Source organism: Vicugna pacos, chromosome 23, assembly GCF_048564905.1.
Source record: "Vicugna pacos chromosome 23, VicPac4, whole genome shotgun sequence".
Lineage (NCBI taxonomy): Eukaryota > Metazoa > Chordata > Mammalia > Artiodactyla > Camelidae > Vicugna > Vicugna pacos.
Window position 1 is genome coordinate 11,925,564 of NC_133009.1, and position 20,107 is coordinate 11,945,670.

Here is a 20,107-nt window from a genome sequence, read left to right on the forward strand (position 1 = left end):
CTAGCTCCGTGCTGGGCCCACAGCAGCGCTTGTGGGATGGGACTGAGTTAGAGGGAGAGCAATGTGGTTCAGGTCTTAATCTGCTGCCTTGGGCACTTTCCCAGTAAAGGACAGTAAATAAAGATCTTCACTAAGTCCCTAATGCCCCACTCTCCCAGCTCTCATCTCTGGATGGGGTCACAGAGAAGCTGTCTGGGGTAATCATACCTGGGAGCAGGTTTAATGAGCTCTGGGAGCCTAATGCCGAGCGAGAGGAGGAATGATGTAGCTGAGAGATTCAAGTTATGGAAACAGATCGATGAGGCTCAGTTTGTGGCGCGCGCGCGCGCGCGCGCGTGTGTGTGTGTGTGTGAAAGAGACTGTGTTTTCAGAGGTGGAAAATACTACAAAAATACTTCAAAGCATTGTCAGTGGCATTATTTATAGGTCTAGAAAATGTACTGCAGCGGGAAGGAAACAGAGATTAAAGCACTGAGAAGAAATTAAGAGTCAAGGAGGGGAGCCACTTGTAAACGTCTCACGTGATGAAGAGCCTACTGCACAGAAGATCTGGGAGAAGGCGAACTTCCGGCCAAAGAAGGGGCACAGGGCGTAAAGAGATGAGAGCCTGGGGTTGGGGACCTGCCGTTTCCTGCAGGTGGCAGGGAAGGCACTGTGTGATTGGGTTCCCTCCAGTGGTTGAGAGGCTGTTAATTAGGCAATGAAAGTCAATCAGAGCGCCGTGGGAGTGGCTCCAGGCTGAGATGGCAGGAGCAGGCAAGATCTGCGTTCCCAGGAGGGCCAGGCTGTCTCATGGAAAGCCTTTGGGGTCAGGTCTTTAGACAGCTCTTCCACTGGGGCAGAAAGAAATGCTCCCAGTCACTGTCTCTACTTGGGGGGTCCTGGGGCAGAAAGACTGGGACTGTCTCCTGGCCTGAGTAGGCCTGGCAGCCTGGGGGTGCTAGTTACGACAGAGCAGTGGAACCGAGGAACCTCCAAGGGCCCCCAGGAAAGCAGGCTGATGGCGTGGGAGTGAGGAATCTGGCAGTCCAGCCCAAGCACCTGTTTTCAGGCGTGAGGACAGAACTGGGGCTAATAGAGCCTTGGACCTGCCCATTAAGAGGGATCACTATGCTTAAATAATTGAGGTCGGCTGGTGACCAACTCAAACCTCAAAAGGGCAGAATCAGCCTCAGACTTGGAAGTGACCCTACTCACTCACCCTCCCACCCAAAGCTTGAGTGTCTGCTCTGTGCCAGGGCTGGGAGCAGAGCTGTCCCACGACGACCCTGGGATCTCACTCTGCATTGTCTGGGCAGTAAGCCAGCTGGGACTGAGCGCTTCCCCTGCTCCCTGTGGGTGGGACTGCACCCCAAGCTCTGCTTTCCAGGGGCTGGGGGCCTCCACTCTGTTGGGGTGGTGGGGTTGACAGCTTTTCCTGGGCCCTAGGGGTCTCCAGGTGCCAGACAACTGGCTTTTCCAGACTCCACCTGTCATCTAATGGCTCCCCAGATCCAGCCTGCCTGTGCCAAGGCCCTTCTAGGTCCCTTCACTACCAGCTTGCTCTCTCACTTACTGTATAAGACGGAAGATGGGAAGAACGCGAAGGGACAGGGTCCCTCCACTGGAAGGATGCTTTTGCCCATGTAAGGCTGTTCCTCCGCCCATGTGTGTGACACCGTAGAATTTGTCCCAAACCCTAATGCAATGGTTCTCAACATTTAGGAGGCATTAGAATCACTGCAGAGATTGACAAAATACAAGATCCTGGGTCTAGCTCCAGGGATTCTAAGTCAATAGATCTAGGGTGGGGCCAAGAATTAGCCTTTCTGACCAGGGACCACTCCTTGGGAACCACTGCCTAGTGCCTGAGAGGTAAAGATCAGAGAGACCCACCCGCAGCACTCAGGTACCATTCATTGCTGGGGGTGCAGCAGGGACAAAACAGCTCTGAGAAGCAAATATCAAACAAAGATTGTATATTTAAAATTACAAATTGTTTAAGGCTACAAACGGCAAAAACAGTGCTCTGAATAAAAACCGATGGGAGAACTTGCATTGAGAGCATGAGGGTCAGGGCATGTCTGGGAGGAAATGCTTTATGGGCGTGCCGCATCCCTTCAATTTTGGGGGGGACAGCCCGGATTTAAATATTTTTCTCCATTTGTTAAATATGAAAATTCTGGCATTTTTGTATATCCAAAATTCTATTTCTAGATGCCCATTTGCTCCTGAAAGTAGTTGAAAAGACCATAGTTGAGAAACTATCTATCCTGGATAGATGGGATAATGCAAGGCAAGGCAGAACTCATGCCAGGGCGTGCCGTGGCTCTGCTCCAGGGCAGAGCTGGTTTCAGGGGCCCACCACTGCCAGGGCATGAAGGCTGGGTCCCAGGGCGATGCATCATGTGTAAGACACAGGAAGCCAACAGGACGCAACACACTGTGCTCCCGAGTACAGGTGGATTCTGTGTGGATGGGGGAGGGGGGAGGGTACTTGGGTTCTCTTATCCTGTGATCTCTACTCCTTCATGCCCAACCTTGACCATTAAAAACAAAACAAAACAAACACCTCACACTCAGTGTGCCTCACTGACAGCCACTTTTAAAAGATCAGCAGGAGAAAGAAATCCTCGGTTCACGGAGCACTTATTAAGCAACTACTATATATAGAAGTAGGCATATAATCCCCCAAATGTAATCCCTGCCCTGAAATCCTCAGATTTGTTTTAGAGACAGCACAGTGCCTAGTACAGGGCCGCCCATTAGGGAGAGACTCATTACTGAGGAACGGTAATAAAATGAACCAAGCTGGAGATCATCACACTAAGTGAAGTAAGCCAGAAAGGGAAAGAAAGACACCTTATGACATCACTCATATGAGGAATCTTAAAAAACGACACAAATGAACTTACTTACAGAACAGAAACAGACTCACAGACAGAAAACCAACTTACGGCTACCAGGGGGAAAGGGAGCAATAAAGGGACATACTAGGAGTTTAAAATTTGCAGATACTAACTACTATATATAAAACAGACAAACAAGGTCCTGCTGTACAGCACAGGGAATTATGTTCAATATTTCATAATAGCCTATAATGAAAAAGAATATGGAAAGGAATATATACATATAAATGAATCACTACGCTGTACACCAGAAAGTAACACACTGTAAATCAATTATACGTCAATAAAAAAAATTTTTAAAAACCTGAATCTATGATTGGATTTTTTAAAAGTATCCAGTACCCAGTTAAAAAAAGGAAAAAAAAAGAACAAAGATAAAATGTTATGGTACTTACAAATTCCATAATCATAATTCTATCAAAACATATTTCCCCCGGGGGGGGGGACTCCTGAGGCCAAGATCAGCAAGCCCAAGGCCTTCCGGGGCAGATCCAAGCCCTTGTACCAAAGACCCTCCTGATACACCTGGTATTCTGAGGCACTTTATGGGGACCTGTCCCCCATCCCTGGCTGGGCTTCCACATGGAGCTTGTCACCCCAAGGCCTCCCCACACTAAAGCCCTCCACAGCTTTCTGTAAAGCCTCAGGACCGAAGCCCTGGCCCTGTTCTATCTGCTGGCACTGCCCCTGGCTTCAGCCTCCCGGCGTTTCCCCTTCACAGCCTCTGCTCAGCCTGTGCTTGCTCTGTTTGGCCTCCTCGCTCTGCCCCAGACTGAATTCTCCCTCTGGTTCTACTGCTTTCAGCCGTCAGGTCTTGCCTGGCCCTGGAGCCTCAGCCCTTGACACCCTCCAGTCTCCCGTCCCACTCAAATGCCACCAGGGTTCCCGCCAGGTTCACTCAGCCCCTCGAGAAGAACCCAAATAGGACAGGCCTCCAGCTCAGCTGGCTGAGCGGGACAGTTGCCCACAGCAACCTCAGAGCACAGGCAGGTGCACCGCCTGCCCACAGAGAGGCAGACGGGATGCAGGGCACCAGGAGCATTTTCAGGTGGGCTTTTAAGTAAGCAGGGATAATAATGGATGGGCAGATTTTTACTAGGGGAGAAGGTACCTGGCATGCGGAAACCCCGACAGCAGAGAAAAGACAGCATGGGCGGTACTGAGAGCAACCTCACAAAGTTATGGCAAGGATCAAATGAGATAAAATACGTGAAAGTAAAGTGGGGCGCAGATGTCACAAGTGCGTGTGCACGCACACACAGACGTGCACTCTTGATAGAGTTCGAAGCAGCAGGTCACCCCATCCATCGCTTCAACAGACTCAGCCCCAGGGAAGACATCCCAGGGCAGCAGCAAGCAGCTTCCGAAGGGCTCGTCTGGGCACAGAGGGAAAACCAGACACAGCTCTGGGTCTGGTGGAAACTGAGCCAGGAATGAGGCTCGGGAATTTAACCTCTCCTCCAAAATCTTCAGTTTTGCAAGCCAAGTCATGGGAAAGGCATCATGGTCTTCTAATTGTACTGAAAAATCTCTTAAGCTGTAGGTGGTGCCTTTTTTATCCTATTCACAGCCAGGCCAGGATGGGATTATGTGGAATCAAAGGATAAAGATGGGAATTATAAGTCAAGTAGGGACAGGTGGTAGGGGATGTGCCAAGACTTCAGAGACCTCCTCCCAGCATTGCCTGGCTTAGGACATTTGTATCTGTGCTTTCCAGAGCAGTCAGGGTGGGCAGATACCCTTAGCATCCAAATTTGGTAAGATTGGTAAAAATATTAAAGTTTACCTAACTTTCTCATTTTATAATTAGTGAAACTGAGGTTAAAGACTTGCCATAATGATAAACTTGGGGCAGAGCACAAGTCCTGACAACTAGTCCAGGACACCAGGTACCCTCCCCAAGAGGTCGTGCTCCATGCAGTCACTAGGCGCCCCCAGAGGAAGAATGAGGGAGGCAGTGAGAGCTGGCAGGAAAGCGTTTCCTGGGCAGAGTTTTATGGAGGCGGCATCTTTGTGGTGGCTCTAGAGGGGGGAGGGTTCTGTCTGGGATCCAGTCCTCCTGGGCCCTCTTTGGTGTGATAAAGGCAGGGAACTGGGAGGAGGAAGGAGAAGGGGAAGGTTGCCTGGGAAGGTCAGCTACACGGATCAGGTTAGGGTTTGGGCTGAGGTGGAGCAGAAGAGAGCCGGTGAGGAGGCTGTTGATCTTCTGGCAAATTCAGAAGTCACACTGATGAGATGCATTTGGGGGAAGCCTTGGGAGGGCTGTGCAGGGCCAGGGCCGGGGCCAGACACCCACCTGCAGGTGAGGAAAGCCGTTTCAGTGCCCACATGACAAATGACTAGAGAAAGATGGAGGCTGATAACCAATTCAATTCAAAGAGACGTTCAGCAACAGTCAGGAAGGATGAGTGTGGAGCAGGGCGACCAGTCGGCTGGGGACTGAGGAGTTTCTCAAGATGTGGAGTTTTCAGTGCTGAAACCAGAATTGTCCCAGGCAAATTGAGATAGTTTGTCCCCCTGGGGGAGGGGCCTGGCCTGGCCTGAGGGTGCCCGTTGGAGACAGGTCAAAGAGAAGGCTGGCTAGGAACATGGGGCAAGCGTTAAACTTGAACCACAAAGGGTGCGTGGTAATTTAGTTGTGATTCTAGTTGCTTAAATTATTGTCTACTAAGCGCCAAGCACTGGATGAAGGAATGCAAGGAATAAAAATAGAAGGCCCCAAATCCAGAGGAAAAAATTGTGCTTAATCATACATGAAACCAAGAGTGACATCTCCCCCAAAGGACAAACAAAACAGGGTAAAAAGACAAATTAGAGAAGAGACAGGTCCTAGCTGGATGCAGACTGAGGGAGGAAATAGGAAGAATGTGAGCTGGGTTTTGAAAGCTGGTTAGGGTTTTGCAGGGAGGAGGTGAGGTAGGACGGGGGACATCCCAAGGTGGAAGAAGCAGGTTCTGTGACCGTCGTGCGGTGCGGCGGGGCGTCAGACCACAGCATGGAGACTGAATCTGCGTGGCAGCCGGAGCACAAGTCCACATGAGACCCTGGGTCTGGACTTTACCCCAAGGAACCATCAAAGGGTTTAGAACAAGAAAATGACAGAGATCAGAGCTAGACAATCAGCAATGGACTGTTCTGCGCCATCTGCAGGGAACAGGAGTCCATACCCTCTTGGGTGTTACGTACCCCGTCTCACAACCTTTACCAGCAGGCAGGTCTCTCTGATGTCTAACATCGAGCTCTTCTCTGCGATCGCGATGCTATCTGTGCTTTGTAACTCTCTCTGTCAAACAGAGTTCCACGGGGTTCAAAGCAGATATTACTCAAGAGGAAGCAAAGGAAAATGACATTTTACTCTGAGACTCAAAGGATTAACCAAATACTTGGACTTCATTCCAAAAAACATCCAGGGGAAGAAACACCACTTACAGAAGAATATTCTTTAGAAGAAAAACAATTCCTGTGCTAGAAAGGTACTCAAGGGGAAGCTGGGAGAGGAGGAAAGGGGAGCAGAGGAAGGGGAAGGGTTAGAGAAGGAAGGACGAGGAGACAAAAGCGTAGGAAGAGGAAGAAGAAAGGGAAGAGGAGAAAGAGGAAAGGGAGGTGTCCTGAGTTAAACTGCACCCCGCCAGATACATCCAAGTCCTTGATCCCAGCACCTGGGAATATGATCTTATTTGGAAATAGTGTCTTGGTAGATGTAATCAATCTCAGGATCTCCAGATGTGATCATCCTGGATTTCAGGTGGGCCCTGAATCCAATGACTGGTGTCTTTATAAGAAAAAGGAGAGGGAGCTTTGACATCCAGAGGCAAGGGACAAAGGCCATGTGCATTCAGAGGCAGAGATGGAAGTTAAGCTCCCACAAGCCAAGGAACGCCAGGGGCCACCACAAGCTGGAAGAGGGCAGGACGGATTCTCCCCCGGAGCCTTCAGAGGGAGTGTGGCCCTGCCGACTTGATTTTGGACCTCTGGGCTCCAGAAGTGTGAGAGAATACGTTTCTATTGTTTTAAGCCACCCGGTGTGCAACAGCCTGTTCCAGCAGCCACCACAGGAAACACACACACCTAGAGATGCCCCGTGTGAGGTGGTAGGGAGACACCAGGGTACCATCCTCAAGAAGCTTCTGGTCTGATGGTTTTCCTTCCCCCTAGGAAGCTCCAACTGATGAGGGAAACCTGACACTGCTGGGCCATACAGCACGTGTGTGAAGAATAGAAAAGACATGCAAGTAAAGTGGAAACTGAGTTGGAGTCCAGATGCCACTGATAGCCCAAGACAGCCGGAGGCCAAGCTCCATGAGGGCGGAAGGCAGCATGTTCCCAGGACATCTGTTCTCTGGCTCAGGCCAGGGCCTCGGATGCAGGCTTCCCACTGTTTCAATGGAGGAGCGTCTTTTGCCTCCTGAACCAAAGCCTCAAGATCATAAATACCCCACAGTAAAGCCACAGGGGGGTTGCAGGCATGAATTATTTGTAAATGCTATGAAGGGCCCTGCACCCAGAGCACATTCCATACATGATTCCTCTTCTCCCCAGGCCCTCCCCAACCCCTGTTCTCAGCCCATTTTTTTTAGGGGGGAAGTTATTAGATTTATTTATTTTTAACGGAGGTACTGGGGATTGAACCCAGGACCCTGTGCATGCTAAGTAAAAGCTCTGCCACTGAGCTGTACCCTCCCCCTTCTCAGCCCATTGTAATTATGCAGGATTTGGGGCTCAAGCCAAGTGGCCCCAAATGGGAACATTTACCCTCCACAAACTGTACACATGGACAAATATCAACTGACTACCATGTGGCACATGACAGGGTTTTGGGGCTTACAGATGTCAAGCTAATCTTTACCTCTGAGGCAAAGGAAGAAAAAAAGACTTCCCTCAGCCAGCAAAGCAGACCCCACAACACCAGCTGGTGGAGGAACAAGATGCTTGGGGTGACTGGATGCAGGGAATGGCTGGCGGATTATCCTCTTCTCTCTGGCTGCCTCCTTCAGGACGAGTTATTGACAGGAAGAAGTGTGTGCATGCATGCACACACATGAATACACACACACACACACACACACACACGGCAGCCGCAACACCGCTGGCAGACAGACCAGTCCATGGGGAAGCCTGCAAACCCCCAGCCGTGGCTGTGAGAAGGGCATGTGTGCACACGTGCAAACGGTGCCCAGCTCTGCAGGAGACAGTAGCCAAAGCACACGCAGGGACAAAGGGGCAGCTGCTTAGGCTCTGGCCCCCTGTGTGGCCCCTGAGCACACGGAGCCATCACCAGCAGCAGCAGAGGGGGGAGGAGGAAGTACAGAGCACACGGCACAGGGCGCAGCTGTGAGTTGGGGCTGGTGGACATGGACGGGCTCCTGGGAGTGACTGATTACAGATTCCAAGGAGCTTTGTCACTGGGACCACAGATAATTAGGAGCTGCCTCCAGCATCAGTCAACAAGCCTTGAGCTAAAAGCAACCCTGTTCAGGTTCTAACCTGAGGGAAACGTCAGGATGGACTTAGGAGGCGTTTAAACACAAAGCCCAGGCTGGAAACCTGGGCAGCTTCCCAGTCCCCTCAGCACGCAGCACAACAGTGAAACAAAGCCACTCTGCTGCTGGATCCATCTGGCCGTGAGGCAGAAGGACGGGGAAGACTGAATTTGGCATGCTAGCTCTGCCCTGGGTTTTTCTTCCAGCCCAGCGCACAGTTTGGGGTTAGCAAAGGCATCTGCCTCCCTGTGCGAGGGTTCAGCTGTGCAGAGCAGGGACCAGGTTCCTCTCTTCAGTAAATAGTATTTGCAAAATCTGCTCATCCTCCTGAAATGCTCCAGATACAGGTTTATTTCTCAGTCTCCTTTCTTTGGCTTAGCCCAAGTCTTTCCCTTGACCCTCACCATCCTAGGGCCAAAGAAAAGATTCCACTCCAAGCAAATTTTCTGAGTCCTCCCCCGGAGCCAAGTGAAAACCGAATAGACAAGATGTCAGAGAAAACGGCACCTTCACACCACCTGAGACTTAATCATTTTATCATCTTTTTTCATGAAATCAAATTAAATCACATTTCTGTGGCAAGATTTCTCCAAGAGCCTAAGAGCAGGACTTTAGGGAAGGAAAGGTGTCCAGTTTACTGTGCGGTCTGCTGCTAGTGACGGAGCCCTCGGTAGTGTACTTTGTCAGGATTCAGCATTTTAAAAATTGAGATATAACTGACACGTACTACTCTACTACTTTTGAGTGGACAGCATAATGATTCAGTATTTGTACATACTGTGAAATGATCACCACTTAAGTCCAGTTAATATCGGTCACCCAGGATTGTTAGTATTTATGCCATTTCCTAACTCTCTCTGCAGGTGTTCTCCTCTTTTTCCATGTCATCCTCCCCACTCCCCGTCATCTGCCATAGGATTTGTCCCAGGCCCAGGGAAGCCCCTCTCCCTGCTTCAGGCCCTGGGACCAGCTTCACTTCTCTGTTCATCCAGCTGGTTTCAGACATCCAACGTGGCTACGGTGCACTACCAAACATCACCAACAGGAGGCGCCAAATGTACGACGTACTCCAGCCTGAGGAGCGCAGGATTTTCAGTGTGATAATACACACAAGCGTCCTTTTAAAAATTCATACTCTGTGAACCAGAAGCTGTTTTCATGTCTGGTGTAAGCATTTGCGAGGAGTGTGCTGGGAAATACAGGAGAACCCAGGAGCCGTCTGCAAACAGATCTCGGAGGACAAAGGCACCACCCTCGGCATGCTGCCCACATCAAGGGGCTTTCTGAAAAATAAATCTATCATGGAAAATACGCGGCTCTTGCTACTATAGGCAGGTCCAGGGAGAGTTAGGTGGACGTAAAATCCTAGAAAGTAAGAGGTGTGAGGACCTCCTGGGTCCCTCCAACGTTGCCAAGTACAGAAGAGACAGCAAGCTCGCTCTGGCCCCGAGGGCATCACATCCTGGTCCAGGCTGAGCCAGTTCTCCTTGCAGCCTCTACACACCTCCAGAAAAGGCGACTCCTGAAGCCTCCCTAGCCTCTAAGTCTGGAATAAATTCCCTTTCCAAGTCTTCAGGCGACCTCCTTTCAGGTAAACCTAGGTGGGTAAGGAGCAAGAAAAAAACTGGGAGGGTGAGGAGAGTGACTAGTGGTTCCTGCAGTAGGCCTTCTCTTCTCAGATTCTTATCAATGCGTGACGCAGATTCCCTGTTTTCCCATCAACCACGCAAAGACACCTTCCTGATTAAGCACCAGCCATTTAACTGGCCATCTCTGTGCCCTGTCCACCACGACGCAGAGGGGTACGAGTGCCCTCCACAGGGAGTACAGCTGCCTTCCACGAGACACAGGGGTGCCCACAAAGGACTGGGTTTCTCTCCCAGCCAGGTACCTTCCCTGCCCACCTCCATCAAGAAATATACACATGTACAGTGGAATCACTATGCTATACTCAACTATAAATCAACTATACTCCAATTAAAAAAAGAAAAGTAACTGGCAGGAGGATCAGCCCTATGTAAGCTTATGATCTAGGCAGGGAAAAAAAAAGCCATCAGCCATCCAGTCCTGCGGGGCCTCCACGAGGCCCAGATGCCCTGAGGTGACAGCTCTCTAATGAAATGACACAGGAGACCCGGAGGGTGTGCCGCTGTTTCCAAAGCCATCATGTGGCTGATAGGCTCCTCCAGGGAACTGAGGGTGCAGGAGCTGGGGCTGCTATCCCTGGATCTGGGACGTGAGGTCCATGTTTGGGTTTGGGGGGAGCACAAAAGCAAGAATGTGGTCTTGGCAACTGCCAGACTTGGGCTCCAATTCTAGCTCCAATTAGCTTATTGGATCTGGGACAAATTATGTAACCTAACTGGGCCTCAGTTTACTCAGCACATGAGAGAATAATGCATGCAAAGGCTTTGGCATGTACTTGGCTGGAAGACATTCAATAAATGGAGAGTGATTATTATCACTATTGTATGCTGGCATCAGTGGTACCTACAGAGGTTGAGAGACCTCTATATCTAGGACCTGGGGAAGAAAAAAGGGGAAAGGTGTAGGGTATAGGGGCAAAGCTTCAGAGGGAGAAAGAAGGAATGGTGTCTCCACAGATATTACCTTCCAGTCAAGGCTTCAAAAATCTTTAGCAGTAACAAGAGAAAGGCACACGCTCAGTGAGGTGGTGGACTTACATGTTCATTGGTTGGTTGGCTGGTCCATTTGTTCATTTACTCATTCATTCATTCACTTATTCATTCGTTTACTCATTCATTCATTCAATTATTGAATGCTTATTTTGTACCAAGCTCTATGAAAATTGATCAGGACAGAGCTGAGTTAGGCAGACAAAGCTCAGCCCTTAAGGAGCTTCTACTTAGCAATAAGACACACAGTTGAGAGTTAACTGGAAACATAATTGGAAGTATAGTGAGGTGACCAGTGCGTATTGAATCACCTACACCTGAGAGACTGAAGAGCCGCTATACGGAGTCAGGGCCCCATTGTGGATTCGCTCTAGAAGATTAAGTTCACTAAGGGCAGAACAAGACCATTAAGTGACACCAGGAACAAGTAAATGACAAACAACAAAGTTTGCAGTGAGAAGCACCAAAACTGGGTGGCCCCATGACACACATTATACTAGAAAACCATCTGCATGAACATCTGGGCTGGGACAGACTATGCATGTGAGCTCCTGATGTAGGCATTCCACGTTCCCCTGGAGGGACTGAATTAACATTTGCCTCCATTAATCTAACGTCTCAGAAGGGAAGTTACCTGATAACAGGCAGCCTAGGTTCAAATCCTGATGCTCCACTTACTAAAAGCTAGGGGCTAGGACAAAAACCGCCATGACTCACTGGCAAAATTTGTAAGGACATGCTCATAGCCTAAGAGTAAAGTTTTAAGAGTAGGAGGAGCATTTCAATGGGAACAAGGAAGCACAGACACATGGCAGGTGAGGTAGGGACATGAAATTGGACACAGCCAATTAAATAACCATAGAGTGACTTGCAAGGAGGGGCTCTGAGGCTAGGGAGAAAGCATGTCTCAGCAGCCTTCTGTTAACACAGGTGCTGCCAAGTGCTCTATGGTAACACAAGGCTGGCTGTTCACTAGAAAATGAGTGGGCCCCTGGGGGGAGGTGAGGGGGAGCTGAGGATGTTCAGCAGGCAGGGAGATTCTGCTAGCAATCTTGGTTTGGGATTTTACTGAGGACTCAGTGATGAGACTCCCTCTGCTGAGTCTCCTTGGTATCTCAATGTTTCACAGACAAGACCTGTCCATTCTGCAGGTCACTGACCATCTGAGCCAGAAGAGAGATTAAAGATCATCCAGTCCCATGGAAGCAACCTAAATATCCATCAACAGATGACTGGATAAAGAAGTTGTGGTATATTTATATAATGGAATACTACTCAGCCATAAAAAAGAATAAAATAATGCCATTGGATATTGTCATACTAAGTGAAATAAGCCAGAATGAGAAAGAAAAATACCACATGATATGTATGTGGAATCTAAAAAAAAAGACATGAATTTATTTACAAAACAGAAACAGACTCACAGACATAAGAGAACAAACTTGTGGTTACCAGGGGGCAAAGGGAACTTTGAAATTCGCAGAAATTAACTACTATATATAAAATAGATGAACATGGTCCTACAGAATAGCATGGGGAACTATATTCAATAACTTGTAGTAATCTATAATGAAAAAAATATGAAAAGGAATATATGTATACGTATGACTGAAACATTATGCTGTACACCAGAAATTGACACAACCTCATAAACCGACTACATTTCAATAAAAAAAAGATCATGCAGTCCCTATTTCCTAAAAATGTTCTGCAAAACACCAGCTCTGACAGATACATTATCTATTATCTATTAAAGTAGATAATAGATACTCATTGGCATAATTTGAAAAAGTGTTCAGGGCCAAATAAAAGTGAGAGATGCTGGACTCAACACCTGAGACATCAGGAAGCCAACCTGCTCAGCTGGGGACTGAGCCTGAGTCTGGGACTCATCAGCCCCTGACTATTTACCAGTCAACCACAACACTTCTAAGAAAAGATTAGGAAAGTACATTACTGTCCAAAGGACTGTATTGGCCTCACACTCCTCTGAAGTAGGCCAGAGCCTTTCCAACTTGAGGTAAACACATGGTGTGACCGGACAACAAGGTTGATAAGGGTTAAGGTAAATTACAACTCCCCCCACCCAACCTCTTTCAGCTTGGGCTCTTCCATTCCCTCCATCCTTCTGTCCCAGAGGAAATCAGATCCATGAGGAGTCCAGCAGCACCATTCCTGACCAAACCTCACTGATAAATCACTGGTTCTCTGGTACTTGAGAGGTCTAGGCACAGATCTTGGAATCATCTGTCTGGGAAACTTCTAGGGGTTAAAAAATTCAGCCCTGACTCCCCTTTTAAAACTTTGAGCACCTGAGGGGTTCTCTGCATTTTCAGAATAGCTCAACTCAGCAGTAAGAATAATGATAAGAACACATACACTAAGAACTTGCTGCCTCAAAGTACCCTTCTAAGGTACTACTACTGCTCCTGTATTATCAATGAATGAATTAGGGCCCAGAGAGGTTGGGTAACTGGCCCAAGATCACTAAGGAGAGCCAGGGTTGGAACCCAAGGACCCTTGACGTGAGTCTACATTTTTAACCACCACAACCTACTGCCTCTATATGATCGTTCTGTGAGCCAAAGGATTACAGCCCCTGCTCTCCTTCTTTGCTCTGCCCCCTCCATTCCTACAGATAATGGAAGGGAACTGTCTCGACTGTGCACCTGCTACACGTAAGGCACTGCGCCTGGCACTCGAGCATCCTTCCCACAGCATAGCCTTTGTAGTATGAATCCACAGAAGAGGAATAGTTGTACTTGTTCAAACTCCCCTCTAGCCACATCCACCTCCCCAGGTAACAAGTGGCTGAGGTCTAGCTTTACAGCCCACACTTACTGCAGCTCGTCACTGCTTCCTTGGAAACGGCCAGATATTGCCTGACCACCTGCAGTTTAAGCTCATTTATACATAACAAAGCATGAAGCACTTTCATCATCTCCCACCCACAGGATCACGTGGGGTTCTGCTATGTTTTGGGGGGTACTAGGGAGGATCCTTGAAAATTCATGGAAGTCCACACAGGTCCCTAACATCACTCCTGATCCTCTTGAAGAAAAAAAAAAAAGGACTTGGCTTTGATTTATATTCTGTTGTCCTGAAAGAATTATGGTCTTATCACTCACAGCATCTGGCCCCTTCCCCACCCCTAATTCCAACACCCTGATTTTAAACTTATCTTTATAGTTTGACAGTCTAATAGATGATTTTAATTCCACCGAAGCCCTCACTGTGGAGGAATGACAAGGAAAATATGGGCTATGTAGAGATCGTTTTAAAAACTCAGTGATTCAGTGAGGGAGGGGATGCATTTCTAAACACCCAGCTTTGCTGTCTTCCCATCTTACCAACCCTCCACAAGAATTTGTTCAGGGAGAAAACTTAAAGGCTTCCCAATGCCACTTATAAGCAGAGCTCTCTCCAAGCCCCCAGGGCTTTGATCTCTTCTCCAGAATAAAATGCCCTTTGGTGAAAGTGGGCCGGAAATGTACGTGTAGTATTCAAGACAGTTCACTATGGCAACCTTAGTTTTAGAAAACAGGCTTCAGGAGGCTCCTGCTTTGAAACCACCAGTAACTACAGTCCCAGCTCCCTCCCAGACTCACTGGGTTGGGACCTTACTGAGCTAAGAAAAATCCATCCTGGAACAAATTACTATATGCAAACACGATGCAAAACATACTCCAAAACACAACAATATTGTCTTTAGAAATAAAGCCTCACACACACAGAATGAGAACCACGCTGCTAATTACCTACATGCCAATTATCCCATGTACTGACTGCTGTTAATTACCTAATTGCTTGTCTGCGGTACATCATTTAATTGCAAGCATTTCCTCTACTGTCCTAACGGTGAGTCGGAGGACTGATCGCCAAGCCAGCATCCAGCAAGTAAGACCTCACCTCTGGCTGTAAGGAGACTAGAGCCCAAGTGAAACACTGATTCAAGAAAGGGTCTGGTTATCAATGGAGGGGAGCAAAGCATGAACTCAGAACCTCTTAGATTGAAGGTGGAAGGAGAGGACAGGTGGTGGGGAAAAGAAGAGAACAAATATTTAGTGAGTGGTTCCCACAGGCACTATGTCATTTTTTTTTAACATATGTGATCTTCTCAAGAAACTTAGTTAGGAGGGACTTTAATTAGACCCTTTTCACAGATGAGGAAACTGAGGCTTAGAATAGTTCAGTACTTTACACAAGGGCAGAAAGCCACACCAGGGTTCAAATCCAGGTCCTTAACTCCAAAGCGGGTACTCTTCTTAACAGCACTAACATCATGGCCAGGCTGACCTGCTGCCCCTGGCACGCCTCCCCAGCATACCCAGCAACGGTGCAGCTGTCACTCAGAAGGGAAAACACTTCTCAAAGTGTTTGGGACAGGACTGTGATGTACTGTACAGTTTTCTGAGTGTTCTGCAGGAGACCAGAGGCTGTTGGAGATTTTTGGAGACAATCTATGCCACCCCTGTGGCATCAGGGAGAAAGCAGAAGCCAAAGAATACCATTATGGGGAAAAGCTGAGAACCATACTTAAAGGAGACCCACCAAAGGGTGCCGTGCTGCTTACTAGGGTCAGGGACACATGCGGCATTAGGAATCTACCAGTTATTAGCTGGGTGACCTTGGAAAAGTGATTCTCTTTTCCATGGGGAAGTTTATGCCCTTGAGAAATGGAGTTGATCCTATAATGTCATGAGGCTGTTCTGAGGATTTAATAAGCTGACATAAAACACACGCTGACACTGACGTATCTGGAGTTCATAATAATATTACTATTCACTGTGTGCAAAGCTCTGATTGCCTATAGGAAAATTTCCAGAGAATCTGGCACCCTAAAAAGCCGAGGGTCTGGGATGAAGAAGGTGCCCCTTCATCTTCTTTTCATGGACAACTACACGCCATCTCCCCCAGAAGAAAGAAGGAGGCTGAACTTTCCTCTTGGCAAAATACTCACGCCCTGGTGACTAAGATGTCAGACCAACCTAATTTTCCCCTCTAAGAATGGAACTGGCCAAAAAAATGAGTGAGTACTGGCCTCTCCATGGACAGGAGCTAAACGGACAGTGAGGTCAGAGCAGTTGGCCCCTCCTTTGCTGCAGAGAACCCTGGGGTAACACCCCCCAACAGAGCATCCTGCAGGGCGAGTATCCTGTATTTGCAAAGGCAGAGGCACAAGAGAAGAAAGAATAGGGTGTCAAGCGGACAAAACAAAATAATAATACGATTTAATACCCTGTGTGTAGGAGTTTTGCAAGTTTCATCTTATTTAATGCTCACAATTATCCTACAAGGTGGACCATTTTCCACATCCCCATTTTCTGCATGAGAAAGCACTGAGAGCTTGCAGAAGCACCAAGTGACAGAGCAGGATGCAGACTGAGGGCTCGTCTGCCTCAGAGCCCGCAGGCAAGGAAAACCAAAGGTCCAAGTACTGGATTGACCTTCAGGTTCCACCTCCTTCATCCTTGCCCTTGACCTCAGGTGTCATTGGAGGAAACAGAGGAAGGTAACAGATCCTTCCTGAGTTGGGTCCCAGGAGCAGTCCTGGGGGCTGGACGGTGCTCATATGCATGGGTTTAGGGATAATGGGGTGAAGCTTGGAGTACAGAGGCCAGGGTCAGTCGTGAAGCTGTGAGAAGCAGGAAGAGGTTGGTCAGTGAGTTGTTTCTGGCTCCAATTCTTTCTTTATCAATCCAACTCTATGACCTCTCTATAACATGTCACATTTATGAAATGAGGGTGGTGGGGAAATGGAAGAGAGACTGGATGGTCATTGGGGCCCCTTCCAGCGCAGAATCCTTGCTGTGCACTGGAGGAGAGCTCCAAGACCAAACAACTCCCCAAACAGATGTCAAAGGCACTGTGTTCTCAGGAATCTTTACAAATAACGTGCTCGATTCTGCCAAGATAGAAACAGCCACAAGAATACACTTCACTTTGCCAGAAAAAAATAGCTACAAGAATGATTCATGCATGTAATGTTCTCATCTTCTATGCCCTGTGTGACGAGGAATTAATTCTCAGAAGGACACAATGAGAGACGACAATGAACATCCCAAAATGACAAGCCTCTTTTTTTTTTTCCAAGAAAAAGAATGGCTATCTCTTCATATAAAGGATCTCACTAAAATTCTCTTGGATCCATGCCAGACTCACAGCATTTGAGACTGGAAAGACATATGAAGGTCAACTGATTTGACTCTCCACTGGTGTCGAAGTCCCCTCCACAATGTCTCTGCAGGCTTTCCGGGGGGAACGCCTAAGTGTCTTCAGCGCAAGAAACCAGATGCCACTCAGAGCTGCCTACTGCATTCACTGGGCAGCGCTGATCTTTTCCAAGGTCTTTCTTACACTTTGGTTCTTCCTCTGCACCTTTGGCCACACAGACCATGCCTAATGCTCCTTCACAACAGCCCTTCAAATATGTGGCCCCTGAGGCTTCTCTTCTGCAGAGCTGTCAATCATTCTGCACTCAGAAAAGCAATCTGACCGCTGGCCCGCTGTTGTTCTTGTTTTTTTAAGACAGGTTTACTCGACCCCCAGTTATTCCAAGATGATCACTCCACCAAATAACCCAAACTGCACTTTTTTTCAACCTACATGATTGGCAACACTGAAAGCTGACTGTAATCAACATGCTTTGATGAAAAGGAATAAGTCAAAAAATAGACTTTGAGAGAATCCACTTGGCTAAAAGCATCACCAGCAGGCATTCCATGTTCCCAGATAAACCAGGAAGAACTGCGAATGTGTTTCTCCCCCACAGCACCTTCCCCACTGGCATTTAAATGGCCAGCTTTCAAATGACAGAACCATACAAGTCATCCAGCCACAACCTCCCATTTTAGGATGTGGAAACCGAGGCACAGAGATCCCATCTCTCGCTCCCTGCCATCGCCAGATGTTTTTAATTCCCTGTACTGCATTAGGCATGGGGGACACCAGGGCACCAAGCCCTTGCCTTCCCGGGTCTCTGAGCAGGGACTCACATGGCCAGAAAATTCAAGGAACTTTAAACAGGCAGAAGCCTACTGCTGGGATAACCCGATGACAGGCGTTCGGAACTTTGTACAAAAAACTTGGAAGGCAAGAGGCTGTTTTGTTTCTCTGTGCCTTTACCTAAACTGCCCGTCCAACTGGAACACCTGCTCTGTCTCTTTGCTTGGCAAACTCACCCTTGAAGACTCAGCTCAGGTATCACCCCCTCAACATCTTCTCCCTGGCCCCCCTCTAGCCGCCTCCTCCTTCATGATCCCCGTGCCATCTTGTACAAATCACACTCATTGCACTTAGCACCACGCGCTGCACTTACTCTTCCCTGGCGGGTCTTCCTTCTCAGCCTTTAGGTTCCTGGAGTTGGGGAACTGAGAGCTATGCGGTTTTAAATGCCTAGTCTAGTTCCGCTGGCATGGACTGGGTCTGAGGAGCGACCGAATAAACATTTCAGCAGAGTCTTAAGGGTTAACGGGAACCCTTCACACCCAGAAGGAGAGAGAGGAACCCCAGGCTGAGAAAGCCCACGCAGAGGCACAGCTCCGGAAGGGTGGGGGCCGTCTTCATGATGGGTCAGGGTGGCAGAGCAGGGCGTGGGAAGAGCGGCTGGCGTTGGGGTGCAGGGGTTACGCTCGGGCTGCAGATGTGAAAAACCACATAAGCCAACCCGCAGTGTGTAGACACTGCTCTGCAGTTCGGGTGGCAGCACAAAGTCCTCACAGAGGGGAGCGACACGGTCCAATTTGGTTTTAAGGCCACGCACATGGCCAAAGTGGGAAGCGCTGCGCTGAGGAGCGACAGAAGACGGGAGGGTACGTTTGCAGACGACAGCTTGGTCCAGACACGGGCAGGCTTGGGATCAGGGGCGTGTGGTCCCAGAGCTCAGGGAGAGCCCTGAGTGGGGAAGCAAAGTGCGGACTCAGGTTTGAGAGCTCAGGTGGAACCAATAGGATCTGATGGGTAAACTGAGGCATGGGAGACGGGGAAGAAGTATCAGTGATGATGGCAGGGTGGAACCCCGGGGCTATACTGACAATGTTAACAGAGACAGGGACCATGAGAAAAGGAACATTTTTGGGGAGGGGTGAGAGCATGAGGCCATTTCTAGAAAGATTCCTATGACAGCTCCCTGGATGGTTTCTATAGGTCAAGAGCCACCTCCTTAACTAGAGGAGATAAATGAAATGCAAGAAAGCCGGTCATGAAAACCTGGAGTACAAGACACATATTTCATTCCTCCCAGAGACAGATGGAGCAATTCTGATGAAGGTAAAAGAAACAAGTTCAGATGAGAAATCTTCTGGTTCTTAAAAACTACTACTCATTTCTCAGCCAGTTAAATTGGCAGTTGTATACAAAAGATTCTCTAGGCAATCGGATTCCATATCTTTCTTATTTTCTGGACCCCACTGAATCCTTTTCATACCTTTAAAAAAAATTAATACCAGCTGGCTAACAGCCTCACACCATTTAGTGGGTCCTAGTTGCCAGGGAGAATTCAGTTTCCATCAACTAAGTCTTCCTATTCAGCCATTTTGCTGACTAACAACCTCATTTTTAACTCACCTGTTCAAAATACTAGACAGTCTAGATTTTACTGGAGAAAAGCCCACAGACACACTCGTGAACAAATCCCTTCTGCACCAGAATCAATCCACCTTTTCATCTAGCAACACCCCCTCTCCCGTCTTACAGCAAAAGCTCTGAAGGGCAGGCAATGAACAGAACCTCTACAGAACCAACTGCTCCACTTAAATCAACAGCGAAAGGATTTTCCCTGCCCACATGTTTATCCTAAGTGCACAGACACTGCTCTGGGTAGAAGGCAAAAGGAAGCCGCTAGCTTACCCTCTTCCTCAAGTTGTAGGTGAGAATGAGGTTCCGGGAGAAGGAATGGGAGAAGGCAGTGTAGAATTCCAGCACTTTCTGCAGGGCGTCCCGTTTGATCACATGCAGGTCGCAGTAGGTCAAGGCCCGCACGTTGGCACAGGACTGGGCAAGGGTGGCTTCCTTCCAGAACACGTCTCCAAACACGTCTCCTTTCCCTGAGGAGGGAAAGTGGTGATGAGTCAGGTGCCAGCCAGGAAGGACCTGGCCACTACCG

At 48.4% G+C, this 20,107-nt stretch overlaps 1 protein-coding gene across 1 annotated transcript in view; it reads right to left on the minus strand.

Moving 5' to 3' along the window:
• KCNH1 (potassium voltage-gated channel subfamily H member 1) overlaps positions 1-20,107 on the minus strand; it is a 329,150-nt gene that overhangs the window by 54,359 nt on the left and 254,684 nt on the right. The window contains exon 12 of the mRNA XM_072948224.1: positions 19,852-20,048. Coding sequence (XP_072804325.1) covers positions 19,852-20,048 — 197 coding nt within the window. The remainder of the gene's footprint in view (positions 1-19,851; positions 20,049-20,107) is intronic.